The 22,458-nt window shown below is 46.8% G+C and overlaps 1 protein-coding gene across 23 annotated transcripts in view; it reads right to left on the bottom strand.

Annotated features, from left to right (window-relative positions):
• Window positions 1–22,458, bottom strand: part of LOC129838266 (liprin-alpha-2-like) — a 277,919-nt gene that overhangs the window by 41,601 nt on the left and 213,860 nt on the right. For 11 of the 23 annotated variants that reach the window (XM_055905110.1, XM_055905111.1, XM_055905094.1 and 8 more), the window contains 9 exons: window positions 16,000–16,110; window positions 10,480–10,713; window positions 9,552–9,698; window positions 2,749–2,883; window positions 1,970–2,056; window positions 1,447–1,530; window positions 1,126–1,257; window positions 976–1,038; window positions 107–204 (listed from right to left, as the gene is read on the bottom strand). In XM_055905110.1, the coding sequence (XP_055761085.1) occupies window positions 107–204; window positions 976–1,038; window positions 1,126–1,257; window positions 1,447–1,530; window positions 1,970–2,056; window positions 2,749–2,883; window positions 9,552–9,698; window positions 10,480–10,713; window positions 16,000–16,110 (1,091 nt within the window). The remainder of the gene's footprint in view (window positions 1–106; window positions 205–975; window positions 1,039–1,125; window positions 1,258–1,446; window positions 1,531–1,969; window positions 2,057–2,748; window positions 2,884–9,551; window positions 9,699–10,479; window positions 10,714–15,999; window positions 16,111–22,458) is intronic. The other 12 variants (XM_055905113.1, XM_055905107.1, XM_055905109.1 and 9 more) reach the window with 8 other exon arrangements.

The following is a 22,458-nucleotide window of genomic DNA, read 5'->3' as shown; positions in this document are numbered from 1 at the left end:
ACACACACACACACACACACACACACACACACACACACACACACACACACACACACACACACACACACACACACACACACACACACACACTGTCCTACAAACTCACCCATACCGTGACAGAGTGGGTTCTGTGAGTGAGCCTGTTCTCAGTCGGAACTGGTCCAACTCTGATCTCAGCTTGTCTATCTCATCTGCCAGATGAGTCTGGAGGGAAGCCGGGAAACAGGGACGACATGAGGTGTACAGAAAACCTTGTGAAGTTTCTTATTCATTACTGTAAAACCCTGGATTTCAATTTCAATCACCACAACATGATTGGACAGCACTTGCTAGTCAGTTCTCGTACTCTGCCTGGTTATGGATTATAACTATCTCACTATCTGAACCGAGAGCAACGGTTTCTTGTGAATATTCAATGGAGAAGATGATAACAAATTAAACCCAGGGCCTCCCGGGTGGCGCAGTGGTCTAGGGCACTGCATCGCAGTGCTAACTGCGCCACCAGAGTCTCTGGGTTCGCGCCCAGGCTCTGTCGCAGCCGGCCGCGACCGGGAGGTCCGTGGGGCGACGCACAATTGGCATAGCGTCGTCCGGGGTAGGGAGGGTTTGGCCGGTAGGGATATCCTTGTCTCATCGCGCTCCAGCGACTCCTGTGGCGGGCCGGGCGCAGTGCGCGCCACCCAAGGGGGCCAGGTACACGGTGTTTCCTCCGACACATTGGTGCGGCTGGCTTCCGCCCGTACGGGAGTTGTAGCGATGAGACAAGGTAGTAATTACTAGCGATTGGATACCACGAAAAATTGGGGAGAAAATGGGATTAAAAATAAATAAATAAATAAAAAACAAATTAAACCCAAAGCCCAACACCCAGATCATTATTTATCTATTAAAAAGCACTTTATTAAACCAACCTCGTAAAAAATGTAAAACTGAGGGAGAGAAAAACATAATCACTTCTGATCCGGGGGGACGTACTTTTTCATGGATTGAATCCTCATACTGTTTTCTGTAGCCTTCCGAGTCTTGTATTAAAACATTCTGAAATGGAAAGGGAAGTATTCCAGTCAATCTATGGCCATTTCCTCAAATTCATCTGAAATAAAACTTGTGGTCTCCATGTTTAACCTTCTCTTCCAGAGCAGCCATCCTCTCTTTCAGGTGGAGCTGAAGACGTTCGTTGGACTCTGTGAGAAGTCTGTCCACCGTGTCCGACAGGCGCTTGTTGTGTTCCTCATTCATCTTTTCTCTCTGCCGAGCCTGAGGGGGACAAAGATACAAAGTGTGTGACTTTCAAAAGCAGAATGTAGCAGCATGTAGCTTAATCTAGCAAACTAGCCTTATGGCAGCTAGCACGCTAGGCTGCCCATGGTCAGCACACAGGCGGCATAGCATCATGTAGCGTAACCTAGCCCAGCATGTTAGCACAGTCCCCCGGGGGTGACTCACTCTGAGCAGCTCCTGGTGCTTCTCCTCCAGCTGTCCCTCCAGGTGCCTCATGCGTTCCTCGATGCTGCCGTGGCGCTCCTCCGCCTGCAGGGGCCACCACACAGACAGGGGGGGGAGAAAGGGGGGCAGGGGGCACAGTGACCCGCCAGTTTAGCAGCCATGGAGGGCAACACAGGCACATAATGCAGGGGCAACAAGACAAGACAGAGCCAAAAGCCTCTACTCCTCCAGTCTCAGATGGAACAGATAGATCACCAAAGCACAGGTAGAGAGAGGGGTGAGAGAAGGGCCAGGTCACAAGCAGTTGCTGCAGCAGTTAAGTCTACTAGCAATGAGCCCAGCCAGTGACATGCAGCTTTCCCCACAGTTTCAACCCTGCCTACGGACACAAGGAAAAACAAAGATCCCCCACAAGCAATCCCAGTACAATGACTCGCGACAACAGAAAGAAAGAAAACCAGCATGGATTTTTTTTTAAATGTAGTCTAGTAGTTAGCGACAGTACTGCACCCTGTGGGACTACCTTCCTAAGAATGGAGTTCATGTCTTGGAGTTTAGCTTCCATAACAAACTGATAATCATCAGGAGAGGAGGCGGAGCTCGAGTCAGACTATGGGGCAGCAGGAGAGGAGAGGAACATATTACAGGGTCAGAGGTGATCGCATGCATAGCCTGCACATACAGTACTAACACATAACAAACAACACATTATTGAAAAGACTCACTCCGGAATATTCTACATGTATGATGATAATCAGTTATACATAAGCAGTTTTGAAATGAACTCTCCTAGAATATGATGGAGCGGTTAAAGTAACTGTCCAGTGATTTTAAAAGTTCATATTCTGTTAACTCATACCCAAAGAATTTAGCTGACTCATCCTATACTCGTATTTGTGGCCTAAGCATAAATTGGAAAAGAACACATAAAAGACCCCACCTCAAACAGACTGTTTCAAAAATGCTTGCTATTTGCTCCCGGAGGATGAGCTGGCCAATCAGCGGTCTACTTGCAAGAATATTTTATATGATCGGTATACGCCCACACCATTTGGTTGTTGCGGTATGCCCACAACATTCCAACACAGAAAATATGCTTTTTAACATAATTCATTTGTAAAACTGTGTGAAGGGAACTATTTCACTCATATTGTATTTCATTTTAGGTCATAATTCATAGAAATCTGGAAGCACTGGAGTTACTTTAACGATGGGAGCAAAGTGTGCTGCGTCTGAGTCTGCATGCACACACGTGTGTTTATGTGTGTGTGACCGTGTATGTGTGTGTGTGTGTCCTCTCACCTTGGTGAGTGCTGCTATCCTCTGAGCCAGTTCAGCCTCAACCTCTGGCAGGGTCTCAGCCTTTCTCATGGTCTGCTGCAGCTTCTGCTCTGCTAGCTCCAAACGCTCCAGCAGCTGCCTGTTCTTATCCTCCATCTGCACACACACACACGCCATGCATGCACAGGGAAACAAACACACACGCACAGGGAAACACACACACAGAGGGAAACATTGTGACTTATGACCTCGTCCCATATCACACATGGAGCACCACTCAATGCCATTCTCAAGAGCGTTATCTGAGTATTTCTGGACAAACTAAGTCACATGTAATACATATAGAACAGAATACAGCATACATACCGCAGCCAACGTGAGTAAAACATTTAAATGTGTTAACCCTCACAAGGCTGCCGGCCCAGACGGCATCCCCAGCCGCGTCCTCAGAGCATGCGCAGACCAGCTGGCAGGCGTGTTAACAGACATACTCAATCAATCCCTATCCCCGTCTGCTGTTCCCACATGCTTCAAGAGGGCCACCATTGTTCCTGTTCCCAAGAAAGCTAAGGTAACTGAGCTAAATGACTATCGCCCCGTAGCACTCACTTCCGTCATCATGAAGTGCTTTGAGAGACTAGTCAAGGATCATACCACCCTACCTGACACCCTAGACCCACTCCAATTTGCTTACCGCTCTAATAGGTCCACAGACGACGCAATCGCAATCACACTGCCCTAACCCATCTGGACAAGAGGAATACCTATGTAAGAGTGCTGTTCATCGACTACAGCTTAGCATTTAACACCATAGTACCCTCCAAACTAATCATTAAGCTCAAGACCCTGGGTCTCGACCCCGCCATGCGCAACTGGGTCCTGGACTTTCTGACGGGCCGCCCCCAGTTGGTGAGAGTAGGAAACTCCACCCCGCTGATCCTCAACACTTGGACCCCACAAGGGTGCGTTCTCAGCCATCTCCTGTACTCCCTGTTCACCCATGACTGCGTGGCCATGCACGCCTCCAACTCAATCATCAAGTTTGCAGACGACACTACAGTGGTAGGCTTGATTACCAACAACAACGAGACGGCCTACAGGGAGGAGGTGAGGGCCCTCGGAGTGTGGTGTCAGGAAAATAACCTCATACTCAATGTCAACAAAACAAAGGAGATGATCGTGGACTTCAGGAAATAGCAGAGGGAGCACCCCCCTATCCACATCGACGGGACAGTAGTGGAGAAGGTGGAAAGTTCCTTGGCGTACACATCACGGACAAACTGAATTGGTCCACCCACACAGACAGCGTGGTGAAGAAGGTGCAGCAGCGCGTCTTCAACCTCAGGAGGCTGAAGAAATTCGGCTTGTCACCAAAAGTACTCACAAACTTCTACAGATTCACAATCGAGAGCATCCTGTCGGGCTGTATCACCGCCTCGTACGGCAACTGCTCCGCCCACAACCGCAAGGCTCTCCAGAGGGTAGTGAGGTCTGCACAACGCATCACCGGGGGGAAACTACCTGCCCTCCAGGACACCTACACCACCCGATGTCACAGGAAGGCCATAAAGATCATCAAGGATAACAACCACCTGAGCCACTGCCTGTTCACCCCGCTATCATCCAGAAGGCGAGGTCAGTACAGGTGCATCAAAGCAGGGACCGAGAGACTGAAAAACAGCTTCTATCTCAAGGCCATCAGACTGTTAAACAGCCACCCCTAACATTGAGTGGCTGCTGCCAACATACTGACTCAACTCCAGCCACTTTAATAACGGAAAAATGTATGTAAAAAATGTATCATTAGCCACTTTAAACAATGCCACTTAATATAATGTTTACATACCCTACATTACTAATCTCATATATATATACTGTACTCTATACCATCTACTGCATCTTGCCATCTTTATGTAATACATGTATCACTAGCCACTTTAAACAATGCCACTTTTCTATGTTTACATACCCTACATTACTAATCTCATATGTATATACTGTACTCTATACCATCTACTGCATCTTGCCTATGCCGTTCTGTACCATCACTCATTCATATATCTTTATGTACATATTCTTCATCCCTTTACACTTGTGTGTATAAGGTAGTTGTTGTGAAATTGTTAGGTTAGATTTCTTGTTGGTTATTACTGCATTGTCGGAACTAGAAGCACAAGCATTTCGCTACACTCGCATTAACATCTGCTAACCATGTGTATGTGACAAATACAATGTGATTTGTATGTGACAATAACATTTGATTTGATTTACTGTATGTATACACTGAAGTCATTCTATATCAGAACCACAGACAACCTTCCACTACATAGAGTATACATTAGGGATGTAATGATTCACCGATACACATCGGTCCCCTAATCAAATGTTTAAGATACGAGCGCATTGTTCCGCGGACCCTAAACCGATCCAAATGCAGGATGGATCGGTCAGAAATTAAATTAAATTAAATTCAAAAGTTACGAATCGCTGGTTCACTAAAATGTTTTGCTCATATTACATTCTATCTTCTGAAAATACCTCTCAGCTGATGCGTCCTCTCCTTCAGTATCCAACTGCATTTAACTGTGTTGGCAGTCATTGATCTACAAGTCATTTTGCATGCTGAACAACCCCGGGCGATATCAGTAGCCTATAGTCAAACTGCGCACCGTTCCCAGTTTCGCAAACTGACGCCTGTTCCTGATCTTGCACATCTACGGGCACCTTCAGCATTCAAATGCTAAAATAGCTTGCGTGATATTAGGATTTATTCATTGAATGACAACCGCTGTCATTTGCTAGGTTATTGGTGTCTTTGCGCTGTTGAAAATTGTGTTTTACTGGAATAAAATTCAACTACCGGAGACGTAACTCTCATCTGACTATACCTGCTGAACGGGTTTTACAATATATTTGATTTTGATTGTTCAGGTTCACCAACAGCAAAGGTTTCGGTAGTTCTGTTTTAAACATTCAGTGCATATGGTTATTGTTTCTTATATACAGGTAAAAAGTTGAACATTTCATAACGAGGACAGAAATCATTTTGTGAGGCTCACTGCAAGGCCGAAGCAAGGAGGAGAACATAATCTCACTCCGTAAAAACACCATTCGATTTGGAGATGGGGGTGAAATCCAAAATTGTGCTGTATATTCATTGCCCATGTCATAGCTAATTTGTAAACGATACATATTGATACATTACTAGATCAAACACTTAATCTGCAAAAATGATAAGTTAATTAATGGGTGATGGTGATTTCAGAATGAAAGTGGGGGGGACAAAAAACATTACCACCCCTAATCTGATAGTGGTGTGGCTCAGCTCAGGTGCCTTACATAGTACATACACCATAGACATACATCATTTACAAACAAACACACGTCAGTTTAGACGGATTCAGCTCAGAGGCCCAGCTCGTTCCTATATCGTATTGGAGCCCGTATATCTAGATATGTATCAAATCGTATTGAAAGAGATAGATGCACACCCCTAGTATACATCATTTAAGGTACAGCAGTAGAGACAAAGTGAAACCTCTGTTTCCCTATGTCCCAGTCAATCTTCCTCCTGGCTCTGCTCAGTTTCAGGCTGTTCCATTTCCAGAGACTATTTGGCAGCTGTCTCCAACAGCAACAGAAGCTCCCATCCCCCCCATAGCATCGGCCCTGGCAGCCCATACCCAGTAATTAGACATGAGTGGGCTAGGGTCCGTGGGGGGCCTGGAGGAGCCAGTCCAGGGCTCTCTGTGTGTGTCTCTCAGCTATACTGTGTATTTACTACTACTGTATGTATACACAGGCCCAGCACTCTACTGGCCTTGGGGGGAAAAATGACTCCCTGCATCCTCTCTCTCCATCCTTCCTTTAATCTCTCTGTCTCCCCTCTTTGTCCCTACTGAGTAACTCATCTTCAAAAGTCAGTGCCCAGGCACTGGGGCAGGGCCATCGGCACGGCAACAAGAAAAAACAGATCAGCAGGGGTGGTGGTGTGATGTGAGTGCTAGGTCCATAGGAGGGTTTGGGGCTTCATTTTTGCATGCTCTGAGAATGCTGCTGGATGGAGTATCATTCAACTCTCATCCCTGGTTGGAGTTCGCAGTTAGACTTAGCACAAATTTCCTAGTGGCAAGGGAATGAGTCAGGATGCCATTGGAAAGAACCTAAGGAACAATGACAAAGACAAACCAAGGGCAAACATTGGATTAGAAATGTACGTTTAGAAAATTGCACATGGAAATTGCTTATGGTTTATTTCCTTTTATAAACTGGGTGGTTCGAGCCCTGAATGCTGATTGGCTGACAGCCATGGTATACTGTCTGGCCGGTTCCCCTCTCTCCACTGGGATTCTCTGCCTCTAACCCAATTATGGGGGCTGAGTCACTGGCTTACTGGTGCTCTTCCATGCCGTCCCTAGGAGAGGTGCGTCACTTGAGTGGGTTGAGTCACTGACGTGATCTTCCTGTCCGGGTTGGCGCCCCCCCCTTGAGTTTGTGCTGTGGGGGAGTCTTCGTGGGATATACTCGGCCTTGTCTCAGGGTAGTAGGTTGGTGGTTGAAGATATCCCTCTAGGGGTGTGGTGGCTGTGCCTAGGCAAAGTAGGTTGGGTTATATCCTGCCTGTTATATCCTGCCAGGGCCACAGTGTCTCCCGACCCGTCCTGTCTCAGCCTTGTCCCGGACCTGCTATTTTGGACTTTCTTCTCTACCGCACCTGCTGTCTCTAACTCTGAATGATCGGCTATGAAAAACAATCTGACATTTACTCCTGAGGTGCTGACCTGTTGCACCCTCTACAACCACTGTGATTATTATTATCTGACCCTGCTGGTCATATATGAACATCTTGGCCATGTTCTGTTATATCCTCCACCTGGCCACCCATCAGAGCCTGGTTCCTCTCTAGGTTTCTTCCTAGGTTCTGGCCTTTGTAGCGAGTTTTTCCTAGCCACTGTGCTTCTACATCTGCATTGCTTGCTGTTTGGGGTTTTAAGCTGATGTAAAAAGGGCCTTATAAATACATTTCATTGACTGATTGATTGTGTATATCCGACCATATATCACGGGTATGAGAAAACATGAACTTTTACTGCTCTAATTACGTTGGTAACCAGTTTATAATAGCAGTAAGGCACCTCGGGGGTTTGTGATATATGGCCAATATACTACGGCTAAGGGCTGTGTCCAGGCACTCCACGTTGCGACGTACATAAGAACAGCACTTAGCCGTGGTATATTGGCCATATTCCACATCTCCTCGGGACTTATTGCTTAAATGTGCACAGAGTACTTTCTGTCTAGCAATGCGGATTCATGTGTGTGTGTGTGTGTATATGTGTGTGTTCTCTATAGCTTGGCTATTTTTTAATGAAAATCTATCTGCCTTGAGCTCAGCTGTTGGTGCTGTATCTGTGATTGCTAACCCTCCTTAATCATAATATTATTCACAATAGCAAATAACTCAGGCACAGCAACCATGCACATCCACCCACACAGCATCTTCACGTAACTACAATAAAAATCCTGACCCATACGCAAATGACTCAGCTGGAGTTAAACACAATGTCAAGATGCTCTCTCGTTTCAGGATGTTAGAAACTCTTATTAATAAAAGACGAGAGTTATCCTTGATCACTACTGGCAACAAACGCTGTGTTATTGTCCAGATCGCAGGGGATTTAAGCAAATATGTATGCTATTGTAACTACGGTACTCCCTTAATGTAGAGAACACCAGCCTCCTGAGCCCATGGAGATCTCCTTCAAACCAGAGACGCCAGATGGGGTTGAGTTTTGTTAAACAAGAGACGCCAGATGGGATTGAGTTTTGTTAAACCAGAGACGCCAGATGGGATTGAGTTTTGTTAAACCAGAGACGCCAGATGGGATTGAGTTTTGTTAAACCAGAGACGCCAGATGGGATTGAGTTTTGTTAAACCAGATACGCCAGATGGGATTGAGTTTTGTTAAACCAGAGACGCCAGATGGGATTGAGTTTTGTTAAACCAGAGACGCCAGATGGGATTGAGTTTTGTTAAACCAGAGACGCCAGATGGGATTGAGTTTTGTTAAACCAGAGACGCCAGATGGGATTGAGTTTTGTTAAACCAGATACGCCAGATGGGATTGAGTTTTGTTAAACCAGAGATGCCAGATGGGATTGAGTTTTGTTAAACCAGAGACGCCAGATGGGATTGAGTTTTGTTAAACCAGAGACGCCAGATGGGATTGAGTTTTGTTAAACGAGACGCCAGATGGGATTGAGTTTTGTTAAACCAGAGACGCCAGATGGGATTGAGTTTTGTTAAACCAGAGACGCCAGATGGGATTGAGTTTTGTTAAACCAGAGACGCCAGATGGGATTAAGTTTTGTTAAACCAGAGACGCCAGATGGGATTGAGTTTTGTTAAACCAGAGACGCCAGATGGGATTGAGTTTTGTTAAACCAGAGACGCCAGATGGGATTGAGTTTTGTTAAACCAGAGACGCCAGATGGGATTGAGTTTTGTTAAACCAGAGACGCCAGATGGGATTGAGTTTTGTTAAACCAGAGACGCCAGATGGGATTGAGTTTTGCCTTAGCGATAACATGTACTAAAGGGCATGGTTTTTCTAGGTGGGTGGAACCCACAGTGGGGACACTTCTGATTCCTTCTGGGTTGTGACCCTAAAACCAAAGGTTTAAAGTGGGTTAGTGGGGACCACCGCTGTAGGTTAAAGTATCCCTCAGATGCTGATCTTAGTTCAGTGTTGTACCCCCCCCCCCCCCAGCTCCCCCACCACTCTAATGGTTAAAGTTAGGATTGGTGGAAGAGGGTAAGTGACCTGTCTGAGGAAGGCTTCCTTATTGGCCAGCTCATTCTCCAGTTTGTCGCTGATGTCGTGCAGGGAGGTGGACTCTCTCTGGGCGCTGAGGTACCGCTTCTCCAGAGTGACGATCCTCTCTTCCATGTCCTCCTTCTGACACATAGCCTGTAGTCACACACACACACACACACGCACACACACACAGATGTACACGTACAATGCACAGACACACAGAGTTGAGTACATTTCCTTCTCAACAGCACAAACAGTATCTCCCTAAATCTCCTAGGGTTCATTTCCTGTATGGAGTCTCAGTGAGTGTGTGTATAGAGGGGAAGGAAATGTCCTCCAGTGTTGTTATGATATAACACTGTTCTCAGATAGTGGTAATTACTTAGACAGGGCTGATAAAGGATCTAGCTGGATCTCACTCCCTGAGCCCAGCCTGCCATCATCATTAGCAACCAATAGCAATCTCAACCAGGGCTAGCCGCTAGCTAGGTGGAACAAGAGCCAGGTCACATTCTGATTCACATCACTGGATAGACATTCAATTCTCCTCCAAATAAGAGGGGCCAGTGATTGTGTGACATTCATGGCCTGCCTTTAGCACAGGACAGATGAGTAGAGACCATCTCTGAGTACCAATGTGTAGAAAGAAGCCTGGATACATTACTTTTCCGAGAACCATCCAGATTGTCTGAGGCAGTAACTCCTCTAAGTCATCAGAGAGGAGGTTGAGGGAGTGAATGCATATTTCCCTCATGCTTGTTAATGTATGTTCTCAACATCCCTAACTCTCAACTAACAGTGTGTGTGTGTGTGTGTGTGTGTGTGTGTGTGTGTGTGTGTGTGTGTGTGTGTGTGTGAGTGAGTGAGTGAGTGAGTGAGTGAGTGAGTGAGTGTGTCTCTCCTTAGAGAGTGGGAGCATCTCATTTGAATGTACCTCTCTCCTCACCTCTTTGATGTCCCTCTGGTACTTGGTACTCATCTCCTCTGTCTTGATGAGGTCCTTGCGTGCGGTGTCCAGCTCCTGCTCCACCTCGGAGACGCGGGACGACAGGGAAGACATGCGCTCCTTCATCTGGGCCAGCTCATAGTTCTGCTTCTCCAGCAGGTCCTGCAGCTCCACCACCTGGCCCGCCTCATGGGCCGACTCCATGGAGCCGTTGGACAGGCGCTGGAGGACCAGGGGGAGAGGGAATGAGAGAGAATGAGACAATTAACCAGAGGTTTTGACTCTTACTGTATCAACTCCATTTCCATTCAGTCAAATCAGGAGCTAAGTAAAGAATCATAAATCCTTATGAATTTCTAAATGGATTTCAAAATTGCTTTTCAGCTATTTCTGTTTTTTTGTGGATTGATTTAATTGAAATAATGGAATTGACCTTAACCTTGTCTACCAACTCAAAGGCTTTATGTCAGTTAGGTACCATCACACAAAACTGTTTTAGCTAGCTGAATTGAAATGGATGAGGTGAAACAACATAATTTCCAGTCAAGCCTTCTGCAGTGAGTGCTGAAGTACAGGCTGAGAGGGCCTTGAATCAGACTAGATCCCTCTTCAGACCTCTGCATTTTCCAGTCAAGAGAGATAGCGTTAGCGCTCGAATACATTTAGCAGCTGGAGGTTGTTGGCCCCCTATTCTGGTTTTATTTCAGATGGACACACACACAGGGTGACGGAGGCACTATAAAGATTACTCCAGACTGCATTGAAGAGATTGGTTTGGTACTTGCATTAGGAATATGATTTGGTTTGACTCTGGGAGAGAGGGAGAGAGAGACACAGAGAGAGAGAGAGAGAGAAAGAGACACACAGAGAGAGAGAGAGAGAGAGGGAGAGAGAGACACAGAGAGAGAGAGAGAGAGAGAGAGGGAGAGAGAGAGAGAGAGAGAGACAGAGAGAGAGAGAGAGAGAGAGAGAGAGAGAGAGAGAGAGAGAGAGAGAGAGAGAGAGAGAGAGAGAGAGAGAGAGAGAAAGAGACACACAGAGAGAGAGAGAGGGAGAGAGAGACAGAGAGAGAGAGAGAGAGAGAGAGAGAGAGAGAGAGAGACAGAGACAGAGAGAGAGAGATTTGGCAATGTTAACACATGTTTCCCATGCCAATAAAGCCCCTTGAATTGAATTGAATTGAGAGAGAGATAGAGAGAGGGGGAGTTATGTTTTTCTTTTCCTCTCCCTCTCTCTTTCTCTCCTCTCCCATGTCTCTTTCCCCTCTCTCTTTCTCCTTCACCCCCCCCCCCTCTCCCTCCTCCACCAATCCTCATGTATCAGGGCCAGCTGCCCGTCCATACCCATCCATCTGGCCATACTGCCCTAATTGGGCCTCTCTCCCTACTGCCTGTGATCAATGATTCACAGTGTCAGGCAACAGGACCCATTAAATCAGCCCACTGGTTTTAATACCAACAAGTCTACTCAAGTCTACTCTCATAATGGACAAACTTTGGGATTTATCTTAGCTTGGCTTTTAGTGCAGGCTGGTTTGAGCTTTTTCCAGAGATAACAAGTTATACAGCCGGTTCTCGAAATAAAAACTTCATTGCGGCGTGTCTGAGAGTATGCTCGTAAAGCCTGCAGGGGAGTTATCCAGTTGGGGACGAGGCGGACTTGACACTCGTAACAAAGCCTTTAGGAGGGATTGACATGACGTTAAACATTGTTTCTCCATCGAGGCAGATTGATCTGGTAGGGAACAAGCTACTGTGTACTGTTTCCTTTTGCTAAATTAGACCCGTTTATACGTCTAGCTGTCTACATATCACAGCAACTTCACAGCGCTGCTACATTTCATGTCAGTAGCTTGGGCATGTCACTAAAAGCTAGCCTCACTTTGGTTTTATCGTTATCTTTTGAAATTGCAAACTGTAAAAGATTACCGCTATGGTTAAATCTTCTTGGTTTTAGTATTCAACAGGAAATAGTCTGAGTTTCGATCACTATATAATATTGAGGCCTTAACGGTTAGAAGTGCAGAAAAGTAGTTGATACTAAGAGTGAAGGGAAAGGCCATGGATGTCTGACTGCACAGCAGGCTCGTCAGGTAAAGCTAGCTCTATGCCCCGCGTCATGATGTGACCTGTTGGTTAATTCCGGCGCCACACGTGCACACACAACACAACACACACACACACACACACACACACACCCCTCCACCTGTCACACGTGTGATGACAGCCTGACGACGACGTTAGCCTGTGTGTTCACTCTACTCCAACACCCTTCTACCCAGGAGCAGTGAGACGGAGAGGAGGGCTCTAACCTGTAACCCGGGAGGAAGTAGCCCTGCAGATCATCCGTGTCACTACCTCTGGATGGAAGCTTAAAGAGGCTGCCATGACTACCTCTGGATGGAACCTTAACGAGGCTGCCATGACTACCTCTGGATGGAAGCTTAACGAGGCTGCCATGACTACCTCTGGATGGAAGCTTAACGAGGCTGCCATGACTACCTCTGGATGGAAGCTTAACGAGGCTGCCATGACTACCTGTGGATGGAAGCTTAACGAGGCTGCCATGACTACCTCTGGATGGAAGCTTAACGAGGCTGCCATGACTACCTCTGGATGGAAGCTTAACGAGGCTGCCATGACTACCTCTGGATGGAAACTTAACGAGGCTGCCATGACTACCTCTTGATGGAAGCTTAACGAGGCTGCCATGACTACCTCTGGATGGAACCTTAACGAGGCTGCCATGACTACCTCTGGATGGAACCTTAACGAGGCTGCCATGACTACCTCTGGATGGAACCTTAAAGAGGCTGCCATGACTACCTCTGGATGGAACCTTAACGAGGCTGCCATGGCTACCTCTGGATGGAAGCTTAACGAGGCTGCCATGACTACCTCTGGATGGAAGCTTAACGAGGCTGCCATGACTACCTCTGGATGGAACCTTAAAGAGGCTGCCATGACTACCGCTTCAAACCTCAGCATGGTGACAGTGAGTGACTCCCCTCTCACTAACCACAAGGAGGGTGTGTGTGACGGGGAGTTTCAACCTTCCAACCACCCTCATCCCCACCCCTCTACTCTGCAGAATGACAGACCACAGACAGCTGTCGCCCAGTCAGGCTCAACTGAATCATACACTCCTGACAATGCGTCCCCATCACGAGGTGCAGCTCATCCACGAGCCTAGAGATTCAGCTCACATCCAAACCATGAGACGAGAGCTACAATTCAATTGTCATTGATGTCTCTGTTTGTTGTTCTGCAGTAGCAGCCTCTATGAGACTAAGACACTGTTGATTTCTGCATTCTAAGTGCTGTATTGATATCTGAGAGGATTGGGAAATTCTCTACGCTTTGACTGCTCAAGGTACTGTGTTTCACTCTGGTCTGACTAATCATGGAAGTGTGGATGCATTATGGGACATTTGATCTCGGACCACTTGTATGCAGATGTATTCAGAAGTATGGGCGCTCCAGTATAATGGAATCTGGTGGGGTCATACACAGTACACATCACCTGATTGTGGGTGTCCTTCACGCTGCCTAGCTGGCTGCTCAAAGACACTGTGCTGACGGTGAAGGCCTGTATCTATCGAGCTAGTGTAATGATAACATGCTTGATACCACGATGATACTGATAACACAGACTATGAATGGACAACTGTGCTGAAACAATGAAAATGGTAGTTGAAAAGTATATACAGTATATCACAAAAGTGAGTACACCCCTCACATTTTTGTAAATTTTTGAGTATATCTTTTCATGTGACAACACTGAAGAAATGACACTCTGCTACAATGTAAAGTAGTGAGTGTACAGCTTGTATAACAGTGTAAATTTGCTGTCCCCTCAAAACAACTCAATACACAGCCATTCATGTCTAAACCGCTGGCAACAAAAGTGAGTACACCCCTAAGTGAAAATGTCCAAATTGGGCCCAAAGTGTCAATATTTTGTGTGGCCACCATCATTTTCCAGCACTGCCCTTAACCCTCTTGGGCATGGAGTTCACCAGAGCTTCACAGGTTGCCACTGGAGTCCTCTTCCACTCCTCCATGACGACATCATGGAGTTGGTGGATGTTAGAGACCTTGCACTCCTCCACCTTCTGTTTGAGGATGCCCCACAGATGCTCAATAGGGTTTAGGTCTGGAGACATGCTTGGCCAGTCCATCACCTTTACCCTCAGCTTCTTTAGCAAGGCAGTGGTCGTCTTGGAGGTGTGTTTGGGGCCGTTATCATGTTGGAATACTACCCTGCGGCCCAGTCTCCGAAGGGAGGGGATCATGCTCTGCTTCTGTATGTCACAGTACATGTTGGCATTCATGGTTCCCTCAATGAACTGTAGCTCCCCAGTGCCGGCAGCACTCTTGCAGCCCCAGACCATGACACTCCCACCACCATGCTTGACTGTAGGCAAGACACACTTGTCTTTGTACTCCTCACCTGGTTGCCGCCACACACGCTTGACACCATCTGAACCAAATAAGTTTATCTTGGTCTCATCAGACCACAGGACATGGTTCCAGTAATCCATGTCCTTAGTCTGCTTGTCTTCAGCAAACTGTTTGCGGGCTTTCTTGTGCATCATCTTTAGAAGAGGCTTCCTTCTGGGACGACAGCCATGCAGATCAATTTGATGCAGTGTACGGCGTGGGGTCTGAGCACTGACAGGCTGACCCCCCACCCCTTCAACCTCTGCAGCAATGCTGGCAGCACTCATACGTCTATTTCCCAAAGACAACCTCTGGATATGACGCTGAGCACGTGCACTCAACTTCTTTGGTCGACCATGGCGAGGCCTGTTCTGAGTGGAACCTGTCCAGTTAAACCACTGTATGGTCTTGGCCACCGTACTGCAGCTCAGTTTCAGGGTCTTGGCAATCTTCTTATAGCCCAGGCCATCTTTATGTAGAGCAACAAAAAACATTTTCAGATCCTCAGAGAGTTCTTTGCCATGAGGTGCCATGTTGAACTTCCAGTGACCAGTCAGTATGAGGGAGTGTGAGAGCGATAACACCAAATTTAATACACCTGCTCCCCATTCACACCTGAGACCTTGTAACACTAACGAGTCACATGACACCGGGGAGGGAAAATGGCTAATTGGGCCCAATTTGGACATTTTCACTTAGGGGTGTACTCACTTTTGTTGCCAGCGGTTTAGACATTAATGGCTGTGTGTTGAGTTATTTTGAGGGGACAGCAAATTTACACTGTTATACAAGCTGTACACTCACTACTTTACATTGTAGCAAAGTGTAATTTCTTCAGTGTTGTCACATGAAAAGATATACTCAAATATTTACAAAAATGTGAGGGGTGTACTCACTTTTGTGATATACTGTATATCCGACATGTTTACGTTGATGTGAAAACTGAAATGTTGAGTGTTAGCCCTGTCAACGTAATGATAGTAACACATGAGATAAATAATCAACAATAAAAAGCCGTGGATATTGACAGAGAAAAAAAAGGATAGTAAACGCAATGGACGCCCACCTTGCTATGTACCTTCTGGCTGGCATCAGTGCCCTCCAGCATGTCCTCTGACCCGTCCCCTGACGCCACCTTCCTCTGGATGTGGGCATTCTGCTCCCGTAAGGCCACAATCTGCAGAGAGGGACACAGGACAGAGATTAATACACAGGTCTAGAATAATACAGCAGAGATCAGCCTAGCTGTCAATCACACATGCAGGCACACGCACACGCACATAGCACACAAACGTGCACGCAGACACAGATATGCACACACACACAATTGTCAACTCCAGATAGGCATGTCCTGTCAGTGCCTGAGGGGAATAAAACTGATGCGCAAATGTATTAAGGTCAAGGGTCAGGATCTCATTCACTTTCCAAAACACAAACAACCTAAATATTTACTCAACGACCACAAACAGCTTATTTCCTACTGTTACAGCTTGTCTGTGTAGAGATTTCTGGAACATTACGCTGCCAGCGAAGTCATTTTAAGTCTAGGTATTAACGTGATCACTGGGATTATCGGCGAACCCCTCCCCTCTCTCTCTATCACCTGAAGAATCTGGTGTTCACTCTTAATCACATTGCCAGGGGCTACAAAGCACACAAGCATAATAAAACACCTCTGACACGACAAGCATATTGAGGCTTTTCCCTGACAGGGACGGCTGATTAGGACTTTCTGAGGGGGAGGAAGGGGGGAAATAGCCGGGTAGAGACACTGTTATAATTGTCCAAATTGTTGGGACTATAACCTATTCTTGGACAGCACAAACAGCATGGTATGCATTCCTTTATGGAGCCCCCTCACTTCTAATGCCCTTTTACACCATCGCTAACGACAAGTGACAGCAATACCAGGGAGACTACATGATGCCTGTAGGGTCCGCCTTCAGAGAAACCTCCCAGACCTTGAAACTAGGAGGAGACAGTCATTGTTTTATGATGTGCTAACCATATATGTTGTGTTGCATAACTAACATATTTTTGTGTGTGAAAATATTTGTTCAAAAGCCGTGATTTTACTGTATGACAACTACAGTAGAGAGATGCACCATGTCATTGTCATAAATACCTGCAGCCTGTCACTATGCTTTCCAGAGACCTCATCCAGTACACAGTCAAATACTGTGTGCTTTGAATTAGTGTGCTCACTATCCATTATTATGTAACCATGAGCACAGACATTGCCAGATTTACCATAAAGAAGAGACCCAGCTGGGAGACAAACAGGGTATGGTAGTGTGATTAAAACGACAGCATGCTGCTATTACCACTGATCACAGGATCTTTTTAGGCTTTAATCTCAGGATTTCATCTGGATTTAGGAAACAAACCAACCTTTTTCCCCCATCGGAGACGTCAATATTATGACGCCAATGAGAGAGAGAAGAATCCAGGAAGGATAGTGTGTCAGCCTATGACAGTCATGAATCTACTGTATAATACTGTATTTTGCTAAACATGGCAATACATCATACTACTGTACAGACTGAGGCAGTGCTGCAATAGGGCCTTCCAGTCCTGATCGGTAAAAGCCAGACACTATATCAGTATTACTGTTATTGGAATGCCATCTCTGTCTACAATAAATAAGTTAAGCCTGAATATTTGTTGGACACTTCCCATCTGTGGGAATCCCAGATCTATGACTTGGCTGTGTCTGCACCCCGGAGAGACCGACATAATTACATTTCTCAGAAGGAGGCGATGACATCACAATAAAACAACACAGCGAGAGAATCCAATACGGTTGCCAAGTGTTTCACCAACCGCTCCAGTTGAGCTGCGTTCAAGACTTAGAGGGCATTCAATGACACCTCCATCAATAAACAATGATTGATGTGAAAATGCGACACATAACTGCCTCTGCCACCGTGGTCAGAAATAGTCTTATAGCTATACAACTATAAAACACCACTTTTTACAGCACAGATGGAGGCACTCACTAGATGCAAGTATTACATTATTTTCATTCTAAGAGGGCAAAGGGCAGGGAGGGATTATTCCACAATTACAATGGAGGATTCCCTTTACATTAAGCCTCGACAACATCCCAGCACGGGGTTTGAGATTTCGTCCACAGACAGTGGATTTGCTTGCTGTTGCATATTGCTGCCTCTCTCTCCCCCTCTCTCTCTCTCCCCCTCTCTCTCTCTCTCCCCCCCTCTTTATCTCACTCCATTCTTTTAATGAGGTGTGCAATTACAGCTCCTTATGTTTTGGCCGGAGCATTGGGGTGCGTCTGTCATTTATCATTTACAGAGATCAAACAGTCGGATCTCGGCATTCTCTTGCACACACACACACACACACACACACACACACACACACACACACACACACACACACACACACACACACACACACACACACACACACACACACACACACACACACACACACACACACACACACACACACAGGATAAGAAATTATAGACTGAGCCATGCTGCTATGGCTGCTCTCAAATTAGAAAAATTTGAAGTTTACTGAAGCAAATTGAAAGTGGCCATCTTTCCCTTCGATGAAGTACTAGTTCATCTCAACTCATCAAAGCCCAGGAGACAGAGACATCAGAGGCACCAGGAGACACCAGGAGACATCAGAAACACCAGGAGACATCAGAGACACCAGGAGACATCAGAAACACCAGGAGACATCAGAAACACCAGGAGACATCAGAGACACCAGGAGACATCAGAGACGCCAGGAGACATCAGAGACACCAGGAGACACCAGGAGACATCAGAGACGCCAGGAGACATCAGAAACACCAGGAGACACCAGGAGACATCAGAGACACCAGGAGACATCAGAAACACCAGGAGACACCAGGAGACATCAGAGACACCAGGAGACATCAGAAACACCAGGAGATATCAGAGGCACCAGGAGACACCAGGAGACATCAGAGACACCAGAGACACCAGGAGACACGAGGAGACATCAGAGACGCCAGGAGACACCAGAGACACCAGGAGACACGAGGAGACATCAGAGACACCAGGAGACACCAGGAGACATCAGAGACGCCAGGAGACATCAGAAACACCAGGAGACACCAGGAGACATCAGAGACGCCAGGAAACATCAGAAACACCAGGAGACACCAGGACATACCAGGAGACATCAGCGACACCAAGAGACACCAGGAGACATCAGAGACACCAGTAGACACCAGAAACACCAGGATACACTAGGAGACGCCAGGAGCCATCAGAAACACCAGGAGACACCAGGACATACCAGGAGACATCAGAGACACCAGAAGACATCATAGACACCAGGAGACATCAGAGACACCAGAGACACCAGGAGACACCAGAAACACCAGGAGACACCAGGAGACATCAGAGACGCCAGGAGCCATCAGAAACACCAGGAGACACCAGGACATACCAGGAGACATCAGAGACACCAGAAGACATCATAGACACCAGGAGACATCAGAGACACCAGGAGACACCAGGATACATCAGAGACGCCAGGAGACATCAGAAACACCAGGAGACATCAGAAACACCAGGAGACACCAGGAGACATCAGAGACGCCAGGAGACATCAGAAACACCAGGAGACACCAGGAGACATCAGGAGACACCAGGACATACCAGGAGACATCAGAGACACCAGGAGACATCAGAGACACCAGGAGACATCAAAGACACCAGGAGAGATCATAGACACCAGGAGACATCAGAGACATCAGAGACACCAGGAGACACCAGAGACATCAGAGATACCAGGAGACATCAGAGACACCAGGAGACATCAGAGACATCAGGAGACACCAGGAGACATCATAGACACTAGGAGACACCAGGAGACATCAGAGACACCAGGAGACATCAGAGACACCAGGAGACATCAGAGACACCAGGAGACATCAGAGACACCAGGAGACACCAGAAACACCAGGAGACACCAGGAGACATCAGAGACGCCAGGAGCCATCAGAAACACCAGGAGACACCAGGACATACCAGGAGACATCAGAGACACCAGAAGACATCATAGACACCAGGAGACATCAGAGACACCAGGAGACACCAGGATACATCAGAGACGCCAGGAGACATCAGAAACACCAGGAGACATCAGAAACACCAGGAGACACCAGGAGACATCAGAGACGCCAGGAGACATCAGAAACACCAGGAGACACCAGGAGACATCAGGAGACACCAGGACATACCAGGAGACATCAGAGACACCAGGAGACATCAGAGACACCAGGAGACATCAAAGACACCAGGAGAGATCATAGACACCAGGAGACATCAGAGACATCAGAGACACCAGGAGACACCAGAGACATCAGAGATACCAGGAGACATCAGAGACACCAGGAGACATCAGAGACATCAGGAGACACCAGGAGACATCATAGACACTAGGAGACACCAGGAGACATCAGAGACACCAGGAGACATCAGAGACACCAGGAGACATCAGAGACACCAGGAGACATCAGAGACACCAGGAGACATCAGAGACACCAGGAGACAGTGCCACAGCTAAACAGAAAGGTGCTGTCTTCCAAACTCCTATCCCTCACAATTTCTTAATCTTCCCTAACTCCCTTCATCTCCACCTCTCTGAGAAGTAATGGTCTGTTTTAGTGTGAAGGAGCAAAAGGAGATTGGACAGGAAAGTGACGTGAAATCTCTTGGTGTACAAGATTGATTTGGTGGAGCCTTGGAGCCTGGAGTAGGTTGCTGTATGCGGCAATGCCTCTGAATTAAGATCAGTCACACACAAAGGCACACACAAAGGCACACACACACACAAAGGCACACACACACACAAAGGCACACACACACACACACACACACACACACACACACACACACACACACACACACACACACACACACACACACACACACACACACACACACACACACACACACACTTGGGACCTGTTGACTTGAATTTTATAGCACCGGTTCATTTTTCACTGCATAGAGTGGGTGACACCTTGGGGATTCCCTCTAGAATTCCAACCAGGAAATGAATAAGAGAGACCGGATAACATAAAGTAACATAGGTTTCAGTCTCTCTCTCACACAACAGCCTTTGTAGGATCTTACGCAGGTTGGATTGGTCCCTTGGTGGTGGACCAAGCCCAGAGGCCCCAGAGGTTTCGCGGGGAATTTATCAACCTCCTGACACATTCTACAGAATGTCACGGATCCCTCCGGAACTTTCATTACGCACACCTGGCCCCTATTCCCAGTGATTAGTAATTGTATACGTGTGTCCTTGGTTTACCATTGTCCTGACGATTATTCATACAATGTCCGTTGGTTCTTGTGAGTACCTGTGCTGTGTGTTTGGGCTTTTGTGCCCTTGTGGATTGCGCAGATGATTACGGGTCTCGTCCCGTGTGATAATCATTGTGCGCTCGTGTTATTTATTCGAGGTACTCCTCGCTCTTTTGTTTGGGTTTCTACCCTGTGTTCTGTGACGTGTTTGTTTGGTCTTCGTCCCTGTACCTTTACACGGCACGCCTTAATTTGGAAATAATATAAAGAACTATTACGCATTGCTGCGCCTGTCTCCTCATTCATTCATACCGATGGGACACTGAATCTACTCCCATTCCATTTAAGTGAGCCGGGTCTGTATTAAAAACAATTGCACTATTTATTTAACTCTAAATTGAAACAACAAGATATCAGCTCTGAGAGAGTACGCACAATAGAAGTCAAATCTGGAACACTTAAACACCTGAGACTGAGAGGTCAAATCTGGAACACTTAAAAACCTGAGCCTGAGAGGTCAAATCTGGACCACTTAAACACCTGAGACTGAGAGGTCGTAGGTCATCTCTGTCATCAGGCAGTGCAGCTCCCTATGGGAGGCTCCAGGATTGCAGGTGGTGTAATCTGCAGACTGGAGCCCCAGAGGAGGGCGACTCGAGGCAGATCTCCATCCCAAATCAATTAACAGTCTGGAGCTGGTGCAGGCAGCCACTGGAACCCACCGTCCTCCCCGGAGGCTCTGACGTGTGGAAGTGTGGACGTTTCTATTCAGCAGTGCTTATTTAACCACAGCCTCCATCACCGGGCCTCAGCACCCACTCACTCAGATGACTGTCTCACCATGACACAACAGAAAGTTAACCATGTATCCACTGTAGTCAAATGAAGTATAGTCACACTATTTAATCAAATAAAGACCTCTGTCTCGACTCAGTAAAATATATGTTGAGGCGCAACACTGTACTTGGTTAAGCGAATGAGATGCACTTTACACTGCATGTCTATGGCTCAAACGTAGCCTCATACAAGCAGCCTGATCTCGCGAGCTTACATAATTGATTCACTACACGGGTACAGGAGCGTTCATCAGTCTGGTAATACTAGGCTAACTCAAAGTGAAAGATATCGCCATCTCACTCCTCTCACCCCCTCACTCCATCCCCAGCTTTACTTGTTTTCTATAGCCGGGGCAGATCAGTCTTTGA

This window comes from Salvelinus fontinalis, chromosome 39, assembly GCF_029448725.1.
Source record: "Salvelinus fontinalis isolate EN_2023a chromosome 39, ASM2944872v1, whole genome shotgun sequence".
In the NCBI taxonomy this organism is placed as follows: Eukaryota; Metazoa; Chordata; class Actinopteri; order Salmoniformes; family Salmonidae; genus Salvelinus; species Salvelinus fontinalis.
The sequence above is the reverse complement of the archived record's forward strand: the minus strand, read 5'-3'. Positions and strand labels throughout refer to the sequence as shown.